Genomic DNA, 25944 nt, shown 5'->3' with positions numbered 1-25944 from the left:
CCTAAATGTGAAACTACTTGCCATTGTTATTTTAAAGTTACATATACCCGACTATGCAATTGAAAACATATACTTAAAAGTGATGCAAGCCCCTTAATTGTTTTACGACATCTAATTAAAAAAATAAAATGCTCTTCTCACAGTTAAACAACATATCGTACATACTACACCATACTCGGAGGTGCGGTGGTTGAGCGGTAAAGCGCTTGGCTTCCGAACCGGGTTAGAATCCTGGCGAAGACTGGGATTTTTTATTTCAGGATATTTGGGTGCCTCTGAGTCCACCCGGCTCTACTGAGTACTTGACATTAGTTCAGGAAAGTAAAGGTCGTTGTGCTGGCCACATGACATCCTCGTTAATCTTGAGCCACAGAAACAGATGACCTTATAGATCGGAAGGTCTGAAATTTGAACGTTTATGTTTACACCACACTCACATCCACTTCCATGCATTTCTTTCTACATCCACAAGCAAGTAAACATCGAGACCTAATTGAGGACCGTGTCTCCTGACCATCCTATATTCATGTCATCATGACGAGTCCCAGTGTGTGAAGGATGAAATCTACGTTTGGTTATACACGTAAATAATATTTATTTTAAGCCCGTGGGGTACAAATGATTTTCATCTAAACGTAATCCAGTTTCCTTGATCTGAACTGCTGATTTCTCCGGATGTTTATAAATGAAGGACTGGAGACTGTAGAGTTAAGGAAACAAAAACGTTGGGTTAGTTTCAGTAATTGACTTAATTAATGCTAGACAATTTCTTATTGATAGTGATAACTAACACTCTGTACATATCTTAGTGCATTAAACTCGTCATATAATAGTTAATGTGTCATTATCTTATGATATGATACATGTTACTTCAAAAAGATGATTACGTCCTACACGTCATGCATCTAGTCATGCATGTTAACCAAAGACCTAAATTCTGCCAAGTCACTGGTTTTCCTGGCTAGCTCATGATAGCTCCATTATGCTTGGAACATTCAGAAACAATCCGAAACATCCTTGCGATGCATTAGTGATCTATGGCAGAAATAAAAAACTATAAATAGCAATCTTTTGTGGTGTCTCCGGTGTACAGAATGAAGAAAGTGTTGATGTGTTTTTTGTTAAATTAGTTGATCTTTGTGTTTCTGTTTTAGCACTGCAGGAACAAACTTTTGATTTTTGTGTTTCTGTCTTAACACTGCAGGAACAAACTTTTGATTTTTGTGTTTCTGTCTTAACACTGCAGGAACAAACTTTTGATTTTTGTGTTTCTGTCTTAGCACTGTAGGAACAAACTTTTGATTTTTGTGTTTCTGTCTTAGCACTGTAGGAACAAACTTTTGATTTTTGTGTTTCTGTCTTAGCACTGTAGGAACAAACTTTTGATTTTTGTGTTTCTGTCTTAGCACTGCAGGATCAAACTTTTGATTTTTGTGTTTCTATCTTAGCACTGTAGGAACAAACTTTTGATTTTTGTGTTTCTATCTTAGCACTGCAGGATCAAACTTTTGATTTTTGTGTTTCTGTCTTAGCACTGCAGGATCAAACTTTTGATTTTTGTGTTTCTGTCTTAGCACTGTAGGATCAAACTTTTGATTTTTGTGTTTCTGTCTTAGCACTGCAGGATCAAACTTTTGATTTTTGTGTTTCTATCTTAGCACTGTAGGAACAAACTTTTGATTTTTGTGCTTCTATCTTAGCACTGCAGGATCAAACTTTTGATTTTTGTGTTTCTGTCTTAGCACTGCAGGATCAAACTTTTGATTTTTGTGTTTCTGTCTTAGCACTGTAGGATCAAACTTTTGATTTTTGTGCTTCTATCTTAGCTTGTAGGATCAAACTTTTGATTTTTGTGCTTCTATCTTAGCACTGTAGGAACAAACTTTTGATTTTTGTGCTTCTATCTTAGCACTGTAGGATCAAACTTTTGATTTTTGTGCTTCTATCTTAGCACTGTAGGAACAAACTTTTGATTTTTGTGTTTCTGTCTTAGCACTGTAGGATCAAACTTTTGATTTTTGTGCTTCTATCTTAGCTTGTAGGATCAAACTTTTGATTTTTGTGCTTCTATCTTAGCACTGTAGGAACAAACTTTTGATTTTTTTGTTTCTGTCTTAGCACTGTAGGATCAAACTTTTGATTTTTGTGCTTCTATCTTAGCACTGTAGGATCAAACTTTTGATTTTTGTGCTTCTATCTTAGCACTGTAGGATCAAACTTTTGATTTTTGTGCTTCTATCTTAGCACTGTAGGATCAAACTTTTGATTTTTGTGCTTCTATCTTAGCACTGTAGGAACAAACTTTTGATTTTTGTGCTTCTATCTTAGCACTGTAGGATCAAACTTTTGATTTTTGTGCTTCTATCTTAGCACTGTAGGATCAAACTTTTGTTTTTTGTGCTTCTATCTTAGCACTGTAGGATCAAACTTTTGATTTTTGTGTTTCTGTCTTAGCACTGTAGGATCAAAATTTTGATTTTTGTGCTTCTATCTTAGCACTGTAGGATCAAACTTTTGATTTTTGTGTTTCTGTCTTAGCACTGCAGGAACAAACTTTTGATTTTTGTGCTTCTATCTTAACACTGTAGGATCAAACTTTTGATTTTTGTGTTTCTGTCTTAGCACTGTAGGATCAAACTTTTGATTTTTGTGCTTCTATCTTAACGCTGTAGGATCAAACTTTTGATTTTTGTGTTTCTGTCTTAGCACTGTAGGATCAAACTTTTGATTTTTGTGCTTCTATCTTAACACTGTAGGATCAAACTTTTGATTTTTGAGCTTCTATCTTAGCACAGCAGGATCAAACTTTTGATTTTGTGTTTCTGTCTTAGCACTGAAGGATCAAACTTTTCAAACATTTTCCTTTATAGCTCATTTTTTTCTTTCACTTAGTTGGCAGCCTTGAAGTTTCATTGAACGTCCTTGACATTGTTTAATGTATCGTGAAAGTCACCAAGTAAAAAAAAAAAGAATGAATCTAGAGAGAATACAACTACGTCACCTCTATAAATAATTATAGACATTTCCTTTTTTCCCTTTATTTTAATCCTGTGAAATTAATTTTATTTCGTCTGCAGCCATAAGAACTAAGCGCCAACAATGAAGACCAACCTCATCTATTTAGTACTTGTAACTTTAAGCATAACAGAAGTAACCAAAGCCAAACTATGCGACATTCCAGTTCCAAAACCATTGCAAGAATGTTATGAACGTGTGAAGTCTTTCAGTGTGGACCGCTACGTAGGTAGTTTGTATAGTTGGCTCTGTGAGCATACCTTAATTAACTCAACTAGAACTGAGGAGCCTATCGATCCAGAGACGGCCAGGTCTGTATTAAGTTGACATGTTAAGCAGATTATGGACCTTTTTTTTCTAGGGGGGGGATGGGATGTACAAAGTCTTATATCTTACAGCTTTGATCTTTTTGAAGGGCCACTCTCTTGCTAGCTTAAAGCTCTAGCTCCATCTTTGTTAATAATCTACTTCTAGCTATGGCAAAGGTCTACCTCCATCTTTGTTAATAATATACCTCTAGCTATGACAAAGGTCTACCTCCATCTTTGTTAATAATCTACCTCTAGCTATGGTAAAGGTCTACCTCCATCTTTGTTTTAATAATCTACCTCTAGCTATGGTAAAGGTCTACCTCCATCTTTGTTAATAATCTACTTCTAGCTATGGTAAAGGTCTACCTCCATCTTTGTTAATAATCTACTTCTAGCTATGGTAAAGGTCTACCTCCATCTTTGTTAATAATCTACTTCTAGCTATGGTAAAGGTCTACCTCCATCTTTGTTAATAATCTACTTCTAGCTATGGTAAATATCTACCTCCATCTTTGTTAATAATCTACCTCTAGCTATGGTAAAGGTCTACCTCTAGCTTTGTTAATAATCTACCTCTAGCAGTGGTAAATGTCTACCTCTATCTTTGCGTACCTTCCAGTTATATTCAAGGACTCTTGGAGTCAGCTCTTCCATCAAGCTCCAGAAACCAAGGCAAGAGATACCGAGATAAACGACAAGCTACCCAGCCTCCATGTACTAGGAAAGAGTATCGCATGTTAACATTGGCTGAAAGAAACAGATTCCATAACGCCATCAACACACTCAAGAGAGATACTGTAAGTCATTAAACGTTATCAAACACACTCTTCTCTTCTTTTTTATTTTATAATTATAATATAAGCGCAAAATACCACTTACTGACTCATTCATTGATCACGAGATCGTTTAAACTATCGTACTCATCCACATCAAATTTCCTTAACAGGTTCCTTTTACCTCCTAGGTGCTCACTTAGAACGGTTTTTGACAGATTCACAACATGAGTACCGCTGTTGCCGAAACAACACTATCAAAACTTTGTATTTTATTTTCTGTATTTACCCCAAAAGGCCGCAGTCTACATATAAAGCCTTTTTTTTAATTCTATATCACGCATTCTGAATTTTTAAAGCAATATATTTCTTTTTCCTTAAGTCTACTTATTTTTAATATTTCCATTTCCTTTTAGACAAAAACAATCCTAATAGCATTAGTCATTTAGATCTAGTCTTCTTTTTTTTTTTTGAGAGAGAGAGAGAAAGAGAGAGAGAGAGAGAAAGAAAGAAAACTAGTAATGGTACTTTTTAAAACTGTAGCACCGTCTCCTAATAGCATTGAAAAGATAGATCTAGATCTGTTGTCATTTCTCTTAATTCAAATGGGTTCTAATTAATGATTACAATTAATAAAACCGAATTGATATTTCTTTTTTTTTTTTAGAAAACAAAATACCAAAGTAATATCAAAGTAATACCAAAGTAATGTAGACATGGGAACGGACATGTGTACGGATGACTAAATTTTTGTTGTTGGCGGGTGGGGGGTGGGTGGATAGAGAGATAAGTAAAAGTACTACTAAAATAATCGGGCCCAAAATATGAGAGCGTGTATTTTCAAGGGATGGGGGCGCATTATGAAGTAGGTCAAGTCAAAAGTCTATGAAGGAGAAATTACGATGCGCAGGTAAAAAATGTAAGTTCCAGAGAGCGAAAGAGAGAGAGAGAGAAAGAAAGAGAGAGAGAGAGAAAGAAAGAGAGAGAGAGAGAGAGAAAAGGAAACAGAGCGAGCCGTTAAATTTCGTTGTAACAGTTACATTAGTTTACGGTCTAAAACAGTATGTTAAATTGAGCGTTTAATTAACAGCTATTGAAAGAAAAGGGATGTTCAGGAAAAAGAAAGCGGTCGTGACATTTTATTATAACAGATACACTAACTGACGGGCAAAAATATTCTGTTAGGTTGATCTTGAAAGTGAGGACCATTTATTAAAAAAAAAAAAAAGAAAAGAAAGGGGTGTTCCGGCCATAAAAACAATATAAATCCTAGGAACTAATCAACGAGGGTAGCCGGTGTGTACTGCTAGTTGTCCTACATGAATATTTTATGGGACATATCCGTCCTATTTGTCATGTTCTTTCTTTCTGTTTGCGTTAGTACATGTATAGTTTAGGTGTAATCTGTTGTTGCCAAACAAGGCGTCGAAATCGATAAAAATCCAAAAAAGTCTTTTATTTATATACTTATGAGCAAAGATCCCTAATGGTATCACATTCGCGTAAGTCTATAAATAGTCAACGAGGAATTCGGTACCTTCCATTCAATTCTCGATATGTCTCTTAAACATTAAATTACACGCACTTAAGTAGCCACAGCAATATTTAGCATATATATCTATAGTCTAACAAACAGTATAATAATAAAAACTCAACGTCAGATTATATATTTATTAGAGTGTAAGGCCAAACGCATACGACGCCATTGCAAATATTCACACCGGAACCACGAATTTGATAGCTCACAATGGACCAGGATTCCTGGGTTGGCACAGAGTATATCTTCTCATGTAAGTCATATATATATTTTTCTCTCTCTCTCTCTCTCTCTCTCTCTCTCTCTGTATGTATATATATATATATATATGTTATTAATATATATGTTATTAAATATAACTAAAATAATTACTAGAAAAATCACTCTTACGAAATGTTACTTGTTGCAAATTATTTCAAGTTTTTCTCAAATTTATTTTTTTACGCCTCTACAAAGGAACATCAGGACATTAAAACTTACCCTTTCGTTGACATTCCTGTTCTTGCTTAGCTCAGTTTTATATCTGTTTTTTCAACATTTTAAAGCGTTTGAGCTGAATCCCTTTTTTCAAATAGCACTAAGCATATAAGTTTATTTCTTTTATTTTACTGGGTTTTTTTTATTGCTGTTGTTACATTCCAGGTACGAAAATGCTCTCCGACGTGTTGACCCAACAGTGTGTATTCCATACTGGGACTCGACCCTGGACAACCAGCTCACCAATCCGCTGGCCTCCTCCATTTGGTCTCCGGAATTTCTTGGAACTTCTAACGGCGCAGTAACAACCGGTCCGTTTGCTAACTGGCGTCGGCCAAACGGTGCTCAGCTAATTAGGAACGTAGGGGCCGACGGTGACCTGCTGAGCACCACAGTGGTCAATGATGTTCTGTCAAGACCAAGGTAGGTCATCTTCTATACTATAAAGTAGAAAGTAAGGCGTATGTATGTGTGTTAGGAATAGAAATAAAAACCTCTTGACCAATCTTGATAAAACTTCGCAGAAATGTTCCTTGGATACTAACTTAGACGTAGTGTATGTATTGTAGCCCTAAAACAAACTTAAGATCCTCAAAAAAAAAGTTGACCGACTCTATTAAAGCTATAGTATTATATGGATCTAAGCTTTGTTTACAATGTTGACATTAGAAAAGATCGAAAGGATTTAGATCTAGATCTAATTTTAAGAACTACACTTTGCACACATTGTTTTTTACTTTGACACATGAAAATACAAAATAAAGTCTATTGATTTCATTATTTAATAAAATTAACCTTCAAATTTGTGTTTCAAAAGCATTTTTACATAAATTCGTTCCATATATCTGCGAATTTAGACGTCCTGACTTACTTATAATACCATTCATTTAACAAATCGGGTAAACCCGTTTTAATTGTACTTTATATCCTATTCATCTATCGCTCCTTTCGTTTTTAATAGATATGAATGTATCGGCTTCGGGTAAACCCATTTTCGCAAAACTAATTTTATTTTCGTAGCGAAAGAGAAAAAATCGAAAGGATCATTAGGTAAGTTTAACATACATCTAAATCCAATCCACTAGATTAGTAAACACAAACTTAGACCCGCAGGCCGCGGGTAATGTCAGGCTAGTAATAAATAAAGAACACTTATTAGGATGTACACGGTTTCAGATAGTAGTGTGTTTCTTTGCGTTTGGATCAGCGTACACAAAGTTACGAATGAACACACACACACTAACAGGAGACTATGTGCCAACTGTCAGAAACTTCAATCAGTTATGGTGCACGATAAATAACATGAGATAAATAACATGAGAAAATAAGCATTCTTAATAAATCTAATCGTACTTATACAATGCAAGGAATAGCGCCCATAGTTTAGACCACTATTTCTCGAACTTTTATTTGGACACACCCGGCGCAAAATGTTTTACCTACTTTCCGAGCTGCAGAAATTCATTCAACTGGCGTATACAGCTTACTACTCATCTTAGTCAAAAACTAAAAAAATGAAAGTCTAGTTATTTAAAAAAAAAGGGATGGGGACATTAGAGGTGAATATAGCGCACGTACGCCCGTAATAGATGTGCTGTAAGACCGTCTTCGTCATGAAGAGAAAGACCTTGTTGCGCTGGGACAAATTTGACCTGTTTACAAAGCTTATATCCACTCACTCTGTCTGGTAAAGTTTGAACACGTTGTTTGCCCACTTCCCATTATCGTATCATGTTGAAACTCTGCACAATTATTCACTGTACCTAACAAAACAGGATTCAATAAAAAATTTACTTAATTATTGACAAGTAATTATTTTGTTTGATATCGAAATAAAAGGGACAAAAATGCTACTTGATGAGAGATGTGGATGTATATACGAATTTAGCCACCTCATTACGTTTTGTCACGTTTTTTCCCACTTCCCATTCTCGGATCAAGTTGAAATTTTTCATAAGTATTCATAATCTATTACAATACACGAATCAATAAAAAAAAAACCAATTAATTAATTACTTAGTAGTAATTATTTAATTTTGTTTTATATAGCAGATAAAGAGATTAACCATGCGATTTTATGATAAATGGCAGTATTTAGCGTTCTTTGTCTTAGGAAAGGTGTTTTGTTTTGTTTTTTTTAACTTTTTTTTTCTTTTGCTTGTTTAACGTTAGAAAGGCGAACAGAAAGGAGTTGGCAAAGACGTGTTGCCATATAGGCTTATTGTCCATAAATAGTTGTTTTTTTAAATCAGGGAACTTTTGAGTGTGATCCGAGATAACTATTAGAATTTGTTAATTCAATGTAAGTATTTAGTCCACTAATTGTTAATTTTGGTAGACCTTCATTTTGGATGAAACTTTCGAGTAATAGCATGCTCACTGTGCTATGGTCCAGTCACTTTTGTGGACCAGTTAAGGGGTATCTCTCTCCTCAGCACAGTTGGCAAAATCTTTTCTAGAGTGGCACTATCCAGGCTGCAAGTGATAGCTTCTAGAGTCTACCCAGAGTTTCAGTGTGGATTCAAGAGTGGTAGATCCACCATAGACATGATATCCTCTCTACGACTACTGCAGGAGAAATGCAGAGTGAGACAGACCCCTCTACATCGGAAAATAGGTTGCCCTCCTAAACTACTGAAGTTCATTGAGTGCTTCCACGAGGAAACGAAATGTACTGTCAAATTCAATGGAGCCCAATCAGCACCTTTTGAGGTTAGCAGTGGTGTCAAGCATGGATGGATGTGTGCTCGCACCTACTCTGTTTGGCATATTCTTCTCCTGTCTATTGCATTATGCGTACAACGACATCAACGAAGGTGTGTTTCTCCATACACGATCCTCTGGAAAACTATTTAATGTATCAAGGCTGCTGGCAAAAACCAAGGTTAGGAAGCTACTCATCAGGGAACTCCTGTATGCTAACGATGCAGCAATTGTGGCTGATTCTGATATTCAGCTTCAGTCCCTTGTTGACAAACTATCTGCTGCTTGCCAGAAGTTCGGCTTAAACATCAGTCAAAGCAAGACTAGGATACCAGTTCAGAACACAAATACTGCACATCAAGTAAACATTAATGGCCAACCACTAGAAATTGTTGCTCAATTTTGTTATCTTGGCTCAATCATATCCAACAATACTCTACAGGATAAATACATTAACAACAGGATAGCCAAAGCAATGGGCACCATGTCACGGTTGCAGAAAAGAGTGAGGGACAACATATTGCTGACTAACAATACTAAAGCCTTAGTCTACCGGACCTGTGTGATGAGCATTTTGCTATACGGAAGTGAAACATGGTCAACCTACTCATGGCAGGAAAAAAAGCTGAATGTCTTCCACCTCCGATGCCTAAGGCGGATCTTTAAAATAAGGTGGCAAGATAAAATAACCAATGAGAAAGTGCTACGAAGAGCAGGGTGCTAGGACAACCGCTCTGTTATCAGCTGCAGACGCGTGGCTGGCTTTCGTAGAATGCCAGTAGGTCGACTTCCACAAGACATTCTGTATGGCGATCTAATAGAAGGCAGGAGAGCCGCTGGTCGCCCACTTTTACGGTATACGAATATATGCAAACGCGACATGAAGCTTTTAAAAATCGACTCTAGCAGCTGGGAAAAAGTGGCACTGGATAGATCCACATGGAGAGAGAGCATAAAGGAAAGGTCTCGGAATGCAGATGCCATACCCAACAGAAGCAGAAAGAAGGGTGCAAATGCAACAGGTCCTGGTGATTACATATGCCCAACCTGCGACCGCAGCTGTGCATCAAGGATTGGCTTCTTTAGTCACACAAGAAATTGCAAAGGGAAAAGATTTCCTCTAGAGACGTAAAATGCCACAGGACAGAATAATAAAAATAGAAGGACATCCATTGGTGCTTCCTTATTTCAGTCTCAAGAAGCAATTTGTTGTAGGACACGAAACTCGAATTCAAGTTAAAATCATCCAGTCTGGCGGATTATTTTAAAATATTATTACAACTTTTAATCCCATTCATATTTCTTTTTATTTTGGTTAATATAATCTGTTGTAATCTAATATAATGTAATATAATCTAATAATATAATACACTATACTGTAATATTATATAATATAATATAATAATCTATTGTAACCCGCTATTTTTGTTTTACTGTTTGTTAAAGCGAAATTTGTAAGAACTCGACCTCTCAAGAGTTTGCCACGAATTTCAAATGGACGCCATTTATTTTCCACTAGGTACGAGGATATTGTAGTCTCTAATGCGCCTTTCGACCCTCAATTCAATCTGGAGGTCCAACACGGTTCTGTTCACATCTACGTGGGCGGGACCATGAGCTTGCTTAACACCGCTGCATTTGATCCGACATTCTTTCTGCATCACGCCTACATAGACTTTTGGTTTGAGAGAATGAGGAATAACCTGAGAGCCAGGGGCATTAACCCAGCTATATACCCTAATGTGGTTAGTATATATTCATTTACCTATCTAGTAGCTTTTTAAAAAAATTCTTTTAAGTAGTATAGAGTAAAATTATTGTATTTTGTAATATACTAGATTATCTTTTTTCAATTTCAACAATCTCTATGTCTTTTGAACTGTTGGGGCACCACACAGGATTTGTGACCGTATTTCTCCAGTCCTCTCTGTCTTTTGCCTTGAATAAAATCTCTTTCAGTGGTCCGTCTTTCCATCACTTTCTCTTTCTACCTCTTCTCTTTCTACCTCTACTCTTTCTACCTCTACTCTTTCTACCTCTACTCTTTCTACCTCTTCTCTTTCTACCTCTAGTCTTTCTACCTCTTCTCTTTCTACCTCTTCTCTTTCTACCTCTACTCTTTCTACCTCTTCTCCTTTCCTGGTAGTATTTCCAGAGAGATGATCTTTGTGAGCTTTGAGGATAATGTCATATGGCCATAAGGTTTTAGTTTGCGTTGTTTGACAGTGCTCTGCAAGTCATCGTAGGGCCTAAAGTTTGTGATGCGGTTTTTGTAGGTGATTATATAAAGATCATAGATTAATATATAAATAAGCAATACAATGACATAAAGAAAGTAACCCTTTGACTGTATTATCAACTCTTACCTGGTCTTGTGGAATGTGCTTCGGACAGTTGCCACGATGGGCCCAAATTTGAACCAAGCCCACCCACACTCGTCCCCTTTCGTCGGGCTGGAGGTTTGGGCCAAGGACGTCATAAGAATGACCGAAAGTTGCCCAAAAAAAAGTAAAAAAGTAAAAACTGAAACGATGAATGCTTTGAATATGACCACGTATTTATTTAGAGCTATAAATGTTCATTTGTCAACCAAGTGGAATGTGTAAGATACTAGGGTTGTTTCGAATGGGTGCAATCAAAATAACACTCGGTTTATTTTAATCATTCCCTAGTTGAACAAGAATATGTTGTTTTTTATTTACATAGTTCATTATCATGTACACAATGTTTATGTTGTTTTTTTAAATGAAACACGACATTTCAACAAAATGAACATATCAAACTATTTTGTTTTTGTAGCCAACTAACGCACGACATGTAGCCAATGCAACGACAGGTTTTACTGGCTACCGGCAAGTGGACGGCTACTCTGAGACCCTAGCTAGACGAGCTGTTTATGAACCAGTTCCAACATGTTCCGTAACGTCCCCTGCTTGTGGCAACAGGTACAACCATTGTTTCTGTTATAGTCAAGGGGCCACAATAAAGGCCGCTGGTTGTTCTACTCAGTGATAGAGGCATTACATCGTACGATCTTATAGTTCACGAAGATGACCATACTCTTATTACGAGAAGAAGATGAGCACACTTTTATAATTGTACACTGAGATGAGCACACTCTTATAATTGTACACTGAGATGAGCACACTCTTATAATTGTACACTGAGATGAGCACACTCTTATAATTGTACACTGAGATGAGCACACTCTTATAATTGTACACTGAGATGAGCACACTCTTATAATTGTACACTGAGATGAGCACATTCTTATAATTGTACACTGAGATGAGCATAATCATACATTGTCTGGAGCTCTTATAAACGCTGCGATCATCTTTCTTTAAGACACCACCACAATGGGAGACTTACGATTTCAATTTTAATTAAACTCTTCCAATGCTCAGGTAGTGCAGATAAAGGTGTTGAGCTTGATTTTAAATAAATATCAATGATATAATTTCAAATCTACAATATTACCTCCAATTAGTTTCCCCATTTAAAAAGAATTGTCGTAGAGTGAGAATTTAATGTTTCATTCATACCAAAATTATTTTGTGCTGCAAACAGTAAAATAAAAAAAAAATTATTCTGCAGTGCAAACAAATGCACACAAATGATCACATACCTTAATTAAAAAATAAAGGTTATTACCTCCCTTCTTTTGTTTTGACCACCGGATACACCAAAAACTAGCTTTTTTCTAGTTTGTTTCCCGTCATGCATGAAACTCTTCAATTGTTTCAAAACGTATTATCTGTGAGCAGGTCAGGCAGGCGCGAGTGGGAGGACCTATTCTCTTCTGCTCAACATTAAAATTTACCTAACAGTAGGCAGATGTTAGCGCTACTGGGTGGGCTCAATCTGTGACACCTCAGTCTACGACCAAGGGGCTAGAGTCGCCTAAGTAACCAGACATACTAATCTAAACTAAATGAAAGCAATAAGGAAACTTTACTTCAAATTAAATAAAACAAAAAGATACTTTATTTACATAAAAAATAAATCAATAATGAAAAATAATATATACACTAACTTGACTAACCACTACTACTGAACCCATCAACTAAATAAAACCCTCTAAATCTACACCACTACAAACACTAACAAACTAACCAAACCAACTATCTAACTAAATCACTACAACTACTACCCTGGACCTAGATCGACAAACAAACTACAATAAACTAGTCTAGATCTACAATATCCTACTACTACAACCAACCCATAACTATAACCAAAACAAGAACACCTTAGTCTTAGTACCTTACTAACTAGACTAAACTAATTACTAACTAGCTAAAGCAAGAAACAGACTATAACTAAGCCACTAAGCCTATAACTAAGTTTACTAAGGCGATAATAAAGAAACAAAATAACACTAGTCTAGATCTACAGCAACAATAACAATACTAGATCTATCGATAGCTGTTTATAGCAGAAACAAAATTAGAAAATAACACTAGATTCCCTAGAATTAGAATAGATCTACAACAGCAGTTATAAGCAGTAGCTATTTCAGCAGAGTAATTGCAGCAGCTAAAAGCAGTGTAATTGCAGCAGCTAAAAGCAGCAGTTAAAAGCAGTAACAATAGCCTGCAATACATAAATGAAAAACTATATTATATTCTATTAGGACTGATGGACGCCGCCATCTTCAATACAGCATGTTGCAAACTATTATGACAAATAGTCCAAGTAGAAAATAAAATAACTACCTTACACATAGTATAGATCTAGTAAAAAAATATAAAAATATTTCTACACTTACAGGCAGTCCCAGGTACAAAAATATAAAATAATTACACGACAGACCACAAAGATCTTCGGCTGTCACACAGACATACTATACTGACCACTGGTCTACTGTACACTGAACTGTTTTAAGACAGCATGTAGTACATCACTTTTATACTATCCCGCACTAACCTATATAAATATGCGGAAGTACAACTATAAAATCTGACACTAACCTATAAAAATAGAATATATAAAAATAGATCTAACCTATACAACAAAAATATATATAAAACTAGCTCTGGGAGCGCAAGCTCACATATCCTTACTAACTAGTTAGATTTTTTAAAAAAGGTAATACATTATTCTTTTTAAAAAAAAGTTTCTCAATAAAAATAAAACGCCTGCCTTGTGACCAGCCAACTGTTTACTCATATTTAATTAATCCTCATGCTAAGAAGTTAAGTTACTGAGATTGTCAAATCAACTGAAATGTATTTTAAATTATTTCTTTTTTGACTGCAGTGGTCTACCTTTTAGAATATGTATAAATAATTTACACTATACACATGTAATGTATATTGTTTGATTGTCGGCATATATTGTGGTATTATTTGTTTTTACTTAGGTTCCTGGTATGCCAGTTAAGTTCAGGCCGATGTGTTCCACCAGTTCGTACGACTATAGGGAAACGATCAGCCGATATCGAGAGCAGTGAAGACACTTGCAGCAAGCCCCGAAACTTCGATCTACCTTACCAGAACGACTTCTGCGTCGGGGAGTGGTGTGACTTTGACGAGTGGGCCATCATCCCAGTGAAGATTGTTCACGTCAGGCCGCCCAAGTTTAAAACCTATAACAGCTACCCAGTCATCTCAAACACAGTGGACCAGAGACTAGATATTTACTCTCCCAAAGCTTACAATGAAACAAGACGGTAACTAGATTTATAGCTTCAACATCTTGCATAGTAATAGCACCTCACACATTTTGAATTTTAAATTCTTCTTTTAGACTTTAACGCTTTGACTTTAGTGTCATGTACTTTTAGGTTATTGTGTACATTACGTCTTGTATAGTAACATTTTGTATAGTAGCATCTTGTTTTATACCATCTTGTATAACATCTTGTATAGTAACATATTGTATAGTAGCATCTTATATAGTAACATCTTGTAAAGTAACATCTTATATAGTAACATCTTGTATAGTAGCATCTTGTATAGTAACATCTTGTATAACATCTTGTATGGTAACATATTGTATAGTAGCATCATATATAGTAACATCTTGTATAGTAGCATATTATATAGTAACATCTTGTATAACATCTTGTTTAGTAACATCTTGTATAATAACATCTTATATAGTAACATCTTGTATAGTAACAACTTGTATAGTAACATCTTGTATAGTAACATCTTGTATAGTAACATCTTGTATAACATCTTGTTTAGTAACATCTTGTATAATAACATCTTATATAGTAACATCTTGTATAATAACATCTTATATAGTAACATCTTGTATAGTAACATCCTATATAGTAACATCTTGCATAACATCTTGTATAGTAACATATTGTATAGTAGCATGTTATATAGTAACATCTTGTATAGTAGCATCTTATATAGTAACATCTTGTATAACATCTAGTATAGTAAAATATTGTATAGTAGCATCTTATATAGTAACATTTTGTATAGTAACATCTTGTATAGTAACGTCTTGTATAATAACTTCTTGTATAGTAACATCTTGTATAATAACATCTTATATAGTAACATCTTGTATAGTAGCATGTTATATAGTAACATCTTGTATAGTAGCATTTTGTAAAACATCTTGTATAGTAACATCTTGTATAATAACATCTTGTATAATAACATCTTGTATAATAACATCTTGTATAGTAACATCTTGTATAATAACAGCTTGTATAGTAACATCTTGCACATGAATGTCTTTAACCCTCCTCTTTTCAATCATGTGTTTTTTTCAAGCGCTGTATTTCAACACATTGTACTTTAACATCATGTTTTTTAGCGTCTTGTACTTTAATGACTTGAACTATCAATCTTGTACTTTAACGTCCTGTGCTATTTTCCGTCTTGACCATAACGTCCTGTGCTATTTCCTGTCTTGACCATAACGTCCTGTGCTATTTTCCGTCTTGACCATAACGTCCTGTGCTATTTCCCGTCTTGACCATAACGTCTTGTGCTATTTCCCGTCTTGACCATAAAGTCTTGTGCTATTTCCCGTCTTGACCATAACGTCTTGTGCTATTTCCCGTCTTGACCATAACGTCTTGTGCTATTTCCTGTCTTGACCAAACGTCCTGTGCTATTTCCCGTCTTGACCATAATGTCCTGTGCTATTTCCCGTCTTGACCATAATGTCCTGTGTTATTTCCCGTCTTGACCATAACGTCTTGTTCTTTAGTCCCTTGTATTTTATCCTTTTGCAATTCAACCGTTTGCTTCACATCGTTTAGCACATTGATCTGGTTTAGTCCAAACATGTAAGGACCATTTCACTTGATACATAAGTTACTTATGCTCGGTACTATAGTTTCAATGATAAACATTTGCTGAGATTTTATGTTTATTGATCATGAAAGTCGATTATTGTTTAAATATACATTCCCGTATACGTACAATTCTATGTTTTAAAACTCTTTCAAGCGTTTTTATAGAATTCCGACCTGTAAACTATAGCTCACTCACATTCAATCTCTTCAAGACATTTACTAGCGTCACATTCACTCGGTTGAATGATACATACATGATACATACATGATACATACATGATACATATATGATACATACATGATACATACATGATACATACATGATACATATATGATACATACATGATACATACATGATACATACATGATAAATACATGATACATACATGATACATATATGATACATACATGATACATACATGATACATACATGATACATACATGATACATATATGATACATACATGATACATACATGATACATACATGATACATATATGATGCTTACATGATACATATATGATACATACATGATACATACATGATACATACATGATACATGCATGATACATACATACAGTGACATTAACTGTACACAACATATTAAAGTCCTTTAATCACTGTCCTTATCTTTCATTACCTATTCCAACTTTACGACTGAACGCGAGTACGAAAAGTTCTAAAGAATGATATTACATATTTCTATTTCCAAACATCTACCTTTGACTTGATTTAACTTTGTTTACTTGTTGCTTTCTAAGAAGTATTATTTACTATCAACAATTACAAACATTTACTTTAGAACTGGGACTAGTATAACCTACCACTTGTAGGCACAATTTTAAGTTCATACGCTAGAACAAATTCGTACAAGTGCTCCTTCTTCCTTAGTGCCATTAGAGAATGCAATGGGTTGCCTGAATCAGATAGGAAAACAAACGAGTTTAAGTCATTGATAACCATGCATGCGTAGGACGTAATTATCATATGTTTTTGAAGTAACGTCTGTAATATATAAGAAGATCTGTATTAATTTACCAACAGGTTTATTAGCAATCGACAAGGGAATCCACTCACTTACAGCCGATGTAACCGAGACATGTCAGTGGGTCAGATTTATCTCTACTCTCACGGTTTAAACTATCCAGGATTTTACAAGGAGTCAACTATTATTGATCAAAAACTTCCAGTTTCCGTGACTATAGGATATGTAGGCGTCAAAAGACCGGCACCTGGAGAAGGTAGGTCATGATATTGTTGTAAAGAGCATATACATGTGACTTGTCAAACATAACGCCCTAAAGACCTACGGTATTATCATAATCATCGTCGCCATCCAACTTAATGTGAGGGAACGGGTTAAATTCTTTCACAAAACAATGTAACCAAAACATTACAGTTTTTAGCAATGTGCGTATATCCCCATACAGGCCAAGGGCATATAACTTCTGTGATATAATGGAGAGTTCACTATTTTTTTCTAAATGCAAGGGCAGGAGTAATTCCCCTTATGAAGGTTATATAAGGCCACTTAAAAGTGTAGTGTTTTGTATACACATATGTATATATAGTATGTAATGTGTCTAAAAGGAATTAATAACATATAAATCTTTGACATTTTTTTTGATAAACAAAACCGATATAAACTTAAAATGAATACTATTTTCCCTTTGATTTGAAAAGTCAGAAATATATGCGAAAAAACAGAAACATCTTAGAGCTGACAAATACATGTCCTAATTTTGGATAAGGACATAACTGACCATTTTTGGATTTTTGGTAGATTTAATAATAGAGAACTATAGTGAAATTGTAACAAATTTTTAACTTCCATATAATCATTAGAGAGTAGATAATTTCGCCACCATACAAACGATAACGTTAATACTTGATAGTTGGTTCCCAACACTTGTCTCACTCCTCCACACAATTATAGACCAAGTTTGTTTTGTTTCTTTCTTAAAGCAAGATGTACGTACCAGATGTACACACTAGATGTACGCACTAGATGTACGCACTAGATGTACGTACCAGATGTACACACTAGATGTACGTACTAGATGTACACACTAGATGTACGTACCAGATGTACACACTAGATGTACGCACTAGATGTACGCACTAGATGTACGCACTAGATGTACGCACTAGATGTACGTAATAGATGTACGTACCAGATGTACACACTAGATGTACGCACTAGATGTACGTAATAGATGTACGTACTAGATGTACGCACTAGATGTACGCACTAGATGTACGTACCAGATGTACACACTAGATGTACGCACTAGATGTACGCACTAGATGTACGCACTAGATGTACGCACTAGATGTACGTACCAGATGTACACACTAGATGTACGCACTAGATGTACGCACTAGATGTACGCACTAGATGTACGCACTAGATGTACGCACTAGATGTACGCACTAGATGTACGCACTAGATGTACGTAATAGATGTACGTACCAGATGTACACACTAGATGTACGCACTAGATGTACGTAATAGATGTACGTACTAGATGTACGCACTAGATGTACGCACTAGATGTACGTACCAGATGTACACACTAGATGTACGCACTAGATGTACGCACTAGATGTACGCACTAGATGTACGCACTAGATGTACGCACTAGATGTACGTACCAGATGTACACACTAGATGTACGCACTAGATGTACGCACTAGATGTACGCACTAGATGTACGCACTAGATGTACGTACTAGATGTACGCACTAGATGTACGCACTAGATGTACGCACTAGATGTACGTACCAGATGTACACACTAGATGTACGCACCAGATGTACGCACTAGATGTACGCACTAGATGTAAGCACTAGATGTACACACTAGATGTACGTACCAGATGTACACACTAGATATAAGCACTAGATGTACGTACTAGATGCACTCACTAGATGTATGCACTGGAAATAGATGTACTCACTAGATGTACGCACTAGATGTACGCACTTGATGTACGCACTAGATGTACGCACTAGATGCACGCACTAGATGTATGCACTAGAAATAGATGTACGTACTAGATGTACACACTAGATGTACGCACTAGATGTACGCACTAGATGTACGTACCAGATGTACACACTAGATGTTAGATGTACGCACCAGATGTACGCACTAGATGTACGCACTAGATGTACGCACTAGATGTACGCACTAGATGTACACACTAGATGTACACACTAGATGTACGCACTAGATGTACGTACCAGATGCACAAACTAGATGTACGCACTTGATGTACGCACTAGAAATAGATGTACGCACTAGATGTTCGCACTAGATGTACGCACTAGATGTACGCACTAGATGTACGCACTAGATGTACACACTAGATGTACGCACTAGATGTACGTACCAGATGCACAAACTAGATGTACGCACTTGATGTACGCACTAGAAATAGATGTACGCACTAGATGTTCGCACTAGATGTACGCACTAGATGTACGCACTAGATGTACGCACTAGATGTACGCACTAGATTTATGTACTAGAAGGAGATGTACGTACTAGATGTACGCACTAGATGTACGCACTAGATGTACGCACCAGATGTACGCACTAGATGTACGCACTAGATGTACGCACTAGATGTACGTACCAGATATACGCACTAGGTGTACTTACGTGTTGTTTGTTTTCAGAACTCAGCAAGGCCTTACTGAGAGCCCACGACTCCTGTGGTCGAGTATGTCACGCGGCCTGTAGAGACCCAGACACCAACGAGTTCAAAGCCTGCTCGGGAGCAGTGGCCGTAAGCGAAGAGCATCCGCTCTTGTTTGGAAACGATTTTGATGAAGGTGAGTGCTGCTTTAATATAACAAAACAACAACAACAACAACAACAACACAGTTTTCAAAATTTAACATAGCCTATGTAGCTTGGTTTTAACCTAGCTTAGGAATCGTATTTCAACAACTTTTCAAAGTATGATATTGTATTTAAAGAAAACTAGTATTTACATACCATGAGATTTATTCTTCTCTTACAGTTCTGTTCTCTTTGTTTCAGCTGTCTTGAGTGTCTTTGACTACGATTTCAACAAAGATTGCCCCAAAGTGCAGACAGATAATTTTTATATCACCTTTTATTGTGACTATCCAAACAAATTTCCGTTCGCTCATCCCGACCCCCAAGAAATGTAGCTGTCCGGGCACTGGAATGATGTTTGGTGAATGTATTGTCTTGAGGTCTGCGAAAGCATAATGAGTAATTGTTGAAACATCATTAAATGTTGAAATATTCAGGCATAATAAAGTCCGGAGTTTTGGTGTGATCTAGTTTAATGTTGTGTTTCTATTTGTCACGTATTTTATCAGAGAAAATTATAAAACAAAAATAGAATAGAAAGTATCCAAAAAAAAACAACAACAACAACAACAACAATGATGCCATTCAAAACATTTCACATTACAACTTAGCTGCATAGTGTCAAATGTGTATTAAGAAATATGAGTTTAATAAACGATACATTTGTTTATTACGTAATCTCGAGAAAATCATTTCCATCATTCCTTTTGTTTGCTCTGAACCTTGTATAGAAGTACATGAACAGTCATTTGCAATGTCGCCCAATTACTAATAGAACTGGAGAATTACTTTTTAACTTCATAATAGAAAACAAGGTTACAAAGACAGTTTGTGTAGAAACACAAACTCAAAATTGGCCCCACAAGTGGTCCGGTCAAGCAGGTTATTAGGCAGGTTTCAATATTTTCAGAAAAAATATCAGAAACTATGAACTACAAACTAATAACAACTACAACCCTATTTCCTATCAACAACTACAACCCTATCTTCTACCAACAACTACAACCCTATCTTCTACCAACAACTAAAACCCTGTCTCCTATCAACAACTACAACCTTGTCTTCTACCAACAACTACAACTCTATCTCCTATCAACAACTACAACCCTATCTTCTATCAACAACTACAACCCTATCTCCTATCAACAACCACAACCCTATCTTCTACCAACAACTACAACCCTATCTCCTATCAACAACTACAACCCCATCTCCTATCAACAACTACAACCCTATCTTCTACCAACAACTACAACCCTATCTCCTATCAACAACTACAACCCTATCTTCTACCAACAACTACAACCCTATCTTCTACCAACAACTACAACCCTATCTCATATCAACAACTACAACCTTATCTTCTACCAACAACTAAAACCCTGTCTCCTATCAACAACTACAACCCTGTCTTCTACCAACAACTACAACTCTATCTCCTATCAACAACTACAACCCTATCTCCTATCAACAACTACAACCCTATCAACAACTACAACCCAATCTTGTATTGTTAGTTCGACTAACGACTTGATACCACAGGCTACCACAGGCTACTGGGCTTTATTATTGTTATTATTATTATTACATTCTTAATAATCATATACATTAAATGAACAGATAGTTATAAAGGTATAGTTAAATCCTAGGTGCCACAAATAACACTGAATGAAGTGATTAGAAACAGGATTAATACAGCTATAGGACCCCACAATGACCTGCTAACCACTGTGAAAAAAACGTAGACTCAAACTCTATGCCCACATCACGAGGTCCTCAGGGCTCACGGAGACCTTCCTTCAGGGAACAGTACCAGCAAGAAGATAAATAGGAAGACCGAGAAACCGATGAGGATGTATTCCTGGTTATTACTCAGATCTGTCAGTGAATAAATGGAACACTACTTATTAATTGTTGTTTTAAATTACATTCCACTTATATGCATACTAAATACTCAGTAAAATAGATTTTTTATCTTTAAAAAAAGGTAACATTTTTTTTGTAAATGTAGGTAGTTAGTAATTCAGAAACGTATTAATTTAGTAAAACTTTTTTTTTTTTTTAATTTTGTCAAAAATCATCTCCTCACTAAATAGTCTCTCGTGCTTTTTACTATTAAAGAAAGGTCTGAAATATTATGATGTCGGATTTTCAATATCTTTTCTAGTTTACGAGATCTGAACGGGACGGACGAACAGACGGACAGACCACACAAAACTAAAAGTGGTTATTTCCCTTTCGAAAGTCGCTAAAAATATCAAAGTTAAACATGTAAATATGAAACTTAGAGGCAAGGCTATGATAATAGTTCTTATTTCAAAGAAAAATAGAATGGTCTACACTCTACAACAACAACAAAAAAAAATGGATTTAGATCCTTGGGCAACGATTATCAATGTCAGTCATTTCACAGCCCAGTGGATAAAATTGTGTCGACTGAACGACATTATCAAAGGCCAAAACCAATTATACTTGATTACTTACCAGCACTTGTTAATAGTAGCATACATTAGGACTCTATCTCTGTATCGATCTACAAGACGTTCTTTGCTCATCTTCAAAATAAACTCTAAGTATTTGATTGTATTGGGCAAAAAAAATGACTATAAATATAAAGAGCTTGGTTTTAGTAAGTAGTCAAGTCTGAAGTCCACTTTGAACTGGAAAACTGTATCCCCAAGCTAATCGATTGGTTTCTTTCATCTCGTAATAACGAGTGATTGATTTTTTTCACTTTCTGAATTGAGCACATTTGTTGATAAAGTGTGTTTGTCAAGCCAAAGTTGAAATGAATATTTAAAAAAGGTTAAATAAGCGTACTACTATGAAAGTTAAAAAGGAAATAAATTTAAAAACAAAACAACGGTCATAGCCGTCCTAACACCAACCCATGTTGAGAGATTTTGGGATAAAACTTAGAGCTAGATTTCTTACATTAAACCTTTCCAACAATATAGATGTTACCACAATGTTAAGTTCAAGAAGTTGTTATCATCACTCTCACAAATGTATCACATGTCTGTAGCTCGTCCATTCACTTTCCATTTCTCCTGTCCCTTAGTCTGTTGACCGTCAATTCCTCTCTGCACTTTTCAATGACTGGGATATCTTTCAATGACAGGCTTATCTATTCCTTGATGTCTTCCCATTACATTCTCTGCCTCTTATTATACCCTACACTGAAACGTTTTAAAAAAAATGTCTTTAATGAAAAGGAAATCTATAGATCACATCTTCTTCTCCTTGTGATACTGTATCGTTCATGTTTTCTTTGGAACAAACACATTTAAATGTGGACACATGCTGAAGTGTCGCTTTTGGTATTTTATTATAACGTGCATGCCAAAAGCGACCTTTTTTTTTTTTTTGAAAAGCTTAAAGGAGGACAGCGTAACAAAACATTTTAACCGCACTGGCATAAAGCAGATGACCTCTTAGTTCCAGCTGTCTCTTGAGAGAGACTTCTGAAGAAATCTTATGAAGGTTGCAGGACACCCATATAAGCCCCAAAAGAAAAGCCCCTTTCAAAGACATGTGCAGAAGATAAAAAGAAAAGACAATAGACCCGGCTGAGAACGGCTTTGTCTGCATCAGAATTATAAAATATGCATGTCGCTAAGGGGTTAGTGTGATCACATGAAATATTGTACTCATCCTTACGTTTTGAAATCGTAGACAATGCTTTCAGGAAACGTAAAGGCCATCTTGCAGAAATTCAGATAAACAACCAAACCGTAGAGCAAGTCCAAGAATATAAATAGCTAGGTACAACCATCAACAACAAACTGAAATAGAGTGAACACTGTCAAAACCTTTACAAAAAATTGACCAACGTCTTTTCTATCTTAAAAAAGCTAAGATAATTTTAAATCGACAAAACAAAAGTTACATTTTTCTATACAGAAACCACCAGCAGTCTAATTAACTTTGCCATCACCTGCTGGTATGGTAATACTTTACTGACATAGACTAAATAGACTAATTAAACAAGGTTACAAAGACAGTTAGTGTGAAACACAAACTCAAAATCGGCCCCCGAAGTAGTCCACCTAGAGTCTTCACCAGAATTCGAACACGGGACATCCAGTTCCAAGTGCTTTACCCCTCAGCCACAGCATCTCCATATATTCATTTAGCGTACACTTATATTTTTTTTAAATAATAATTATTCTTATCTATACATTCAAAATTAATAACATGTTACATTGAAATAAAGAAAAATCAAAAAAGATTTATTCTTCTAACAAAATTAGATAAATTGGCAACACGAAAAAAAATTCTTGACCGACTTTAAACTACAATTGTGTACAAATGACAAGAAGACTTTCGCCTCGCAAATAAAAATTAATATCTCCATTGTCATTTGTCATACAAACTAGACATAGATCTAGCTAGATCTTTACCTAGTTTTAGATCTAAATCTAGATTCAAGATCTAAGTCTAGGTCAAGAAATAGATCTAAGCCTAGAACTAGATCTAAGTCTATATCTCAGTCTAAATCTAGATATAGAACTAGATATAGAATCTTTATATAGAATCTACTATTTCTAGACTAGAACTCGTATTATAATTGTGTAGATCTGGGCTCAATTAAGTCTTATTTAGACTGTCACTGTCAAATGTAGGCCCCTATAATGAGGATATGTCAAAACTGCTCGCTATAAAAGTAGTTCTTTTTTTTTAACTTATAACTAAAACGAAGTTCGTATCAAAATTCTTTTTTTTTTAAAAACATTTGAATCAGTATTCTATTCCATGAGTTAGCTAATAAATGGAAAATATATTTTATAATGATCCATTAACACTTTTACCATTGTGACATTAGATGCTTATGTTTTCTACCAATGCGCGATGTACGAATGAAGCTCTAATTATTAATGAAGAAGCTTGTGAACTTTTTAATAAGATTAATTCCCCTGAAGTTTTTCATTTAAAAGTGGTGTAACTTTTTGAAAAATCTGCTTGCATATATAATTTTATGAATTAGATGGTTCACTTTTGGAACAGAAAAAAGTAGCCGTTGCATCAGAACTTTGAATGATCTAAAATATCATGATGTCCGATTTTCATTTTCTCTTCTAGTTTCTTAGATCTAAACGGGACGGACGGACAGACGGACAGACAAACCACAAAACTAATAGCGTCTTTTCCCCTTTCGGGGGCCGTTAAAAAGCATCGTATATCACTTGAACACATTTACCAACGATTAAAGATTTTTTTCATGAAAGATGCCTTTCCAAAACACGATTCTTAAAGACAATCTACACCCATTAAACCACTGTTACATAAGATCTGATTGAAGTGGTCGTCTCATCTACTTTATCACACTTTCGGTCAGAGTGTTACTAGGTCATCTGTCGTCATCGAGATGTACATAGAAGTCTAATTCATAAAGCGCTGATTGTAAGTGTTTATGTGCTTCATGTGTAAATGTTGCTGGTGTTTGTATCTACATTGTTATTGTTACAGTAGTTACGCTGATGTGGTCAAACTGTAGTCAAACTGAATTTCCATTTAATTGGACTAACTTATCTTATCTCTAACGCGCTTATGTATTTATTAGGAAGTAATCAGAATCCTATGTATCACATCACAAAGGAGGAGATCAGAAACAGGATCACAATGGCTTCCCACGAGGAACTGCTGACCACAGTAAAAAAACGCAAACTTAAACATTGTGGTCATCTCACAAGTCCTTAGGGCTCGTAAAAAACCTTCTTTCAAGGAACAGTACCAAGAAAAAGAAGAAGAGGCAGACAGAGAAAGCGATTACAGAAAGGATGGGCCTCTGTCATTGAAATAGATCCCATTCAAGTCAAAGACAGACAGACATGAAATAAGACAACGAATCTAGGTGAAATCTATTAAATTGTAAAAAAAAATGTATAGAAAAAAAAATCTACAATTAAACTTGAGAACCTCTTCAAACACTATAAAAACCTGAGCCCTGTCAATCTAAAGTATACACATAAAAGAGACGTGGCTCTTCTGCTGGTATATGAATAGTTA

General features: G+C 35.6%; 1 protein-coding gene across 1 annotated transcript; it reads left to right on the top strand.

The window, feature by feature from the left end:
* The first annotated feature begins 652 nt into the window (after positions 1-652).
* Positions 653-20405, top strand: LOC106051405 (uncharacterized). Its single transcript, XM_056041282.1, has 11 exons — positions 653-729; positions 3078-3326; positions 3946-4123; positions 5777-5889; positions 6279-6536; positions 10336-10561; positions 11616-11761; positions 14182-14490; positions 17130-17326; positions 19770-19925; positions 20137-20405. Exons 2-11 carry the CDS (start codon positions 3100-3102, stop codon positions 20268-20270), a joined length of 1944 nt encoding a protein of 647 aa, XP_055897257.1. The 5' UTR covers positions 653-729; positions 3078-3099; the 3' UTR covers positions 20271-20405.
* The last annotated feature ends 5539 nt before the right edge of the window (positions 20406-25944 follow it).

Source organism: Biomphalaria glabrata, chromosome 9, assembly GCF_947242115.1.
Source record: "Biomphalaria glabrata chromosome 9, xgBioGlab47.1, whole genome shotgun sequence".
NCBI classification, from domain to species: Eukaryota; Metazoa; Mollusca; class Gastropoda; family Planorbidae; genus Biomphalaria; species Biomphalaria glabrata.
The sequence above is the reverse complement of the archived record's forward strand: the minus strand, read 5'-3'. Positions and strand labels throughout refer to the sequence as shown.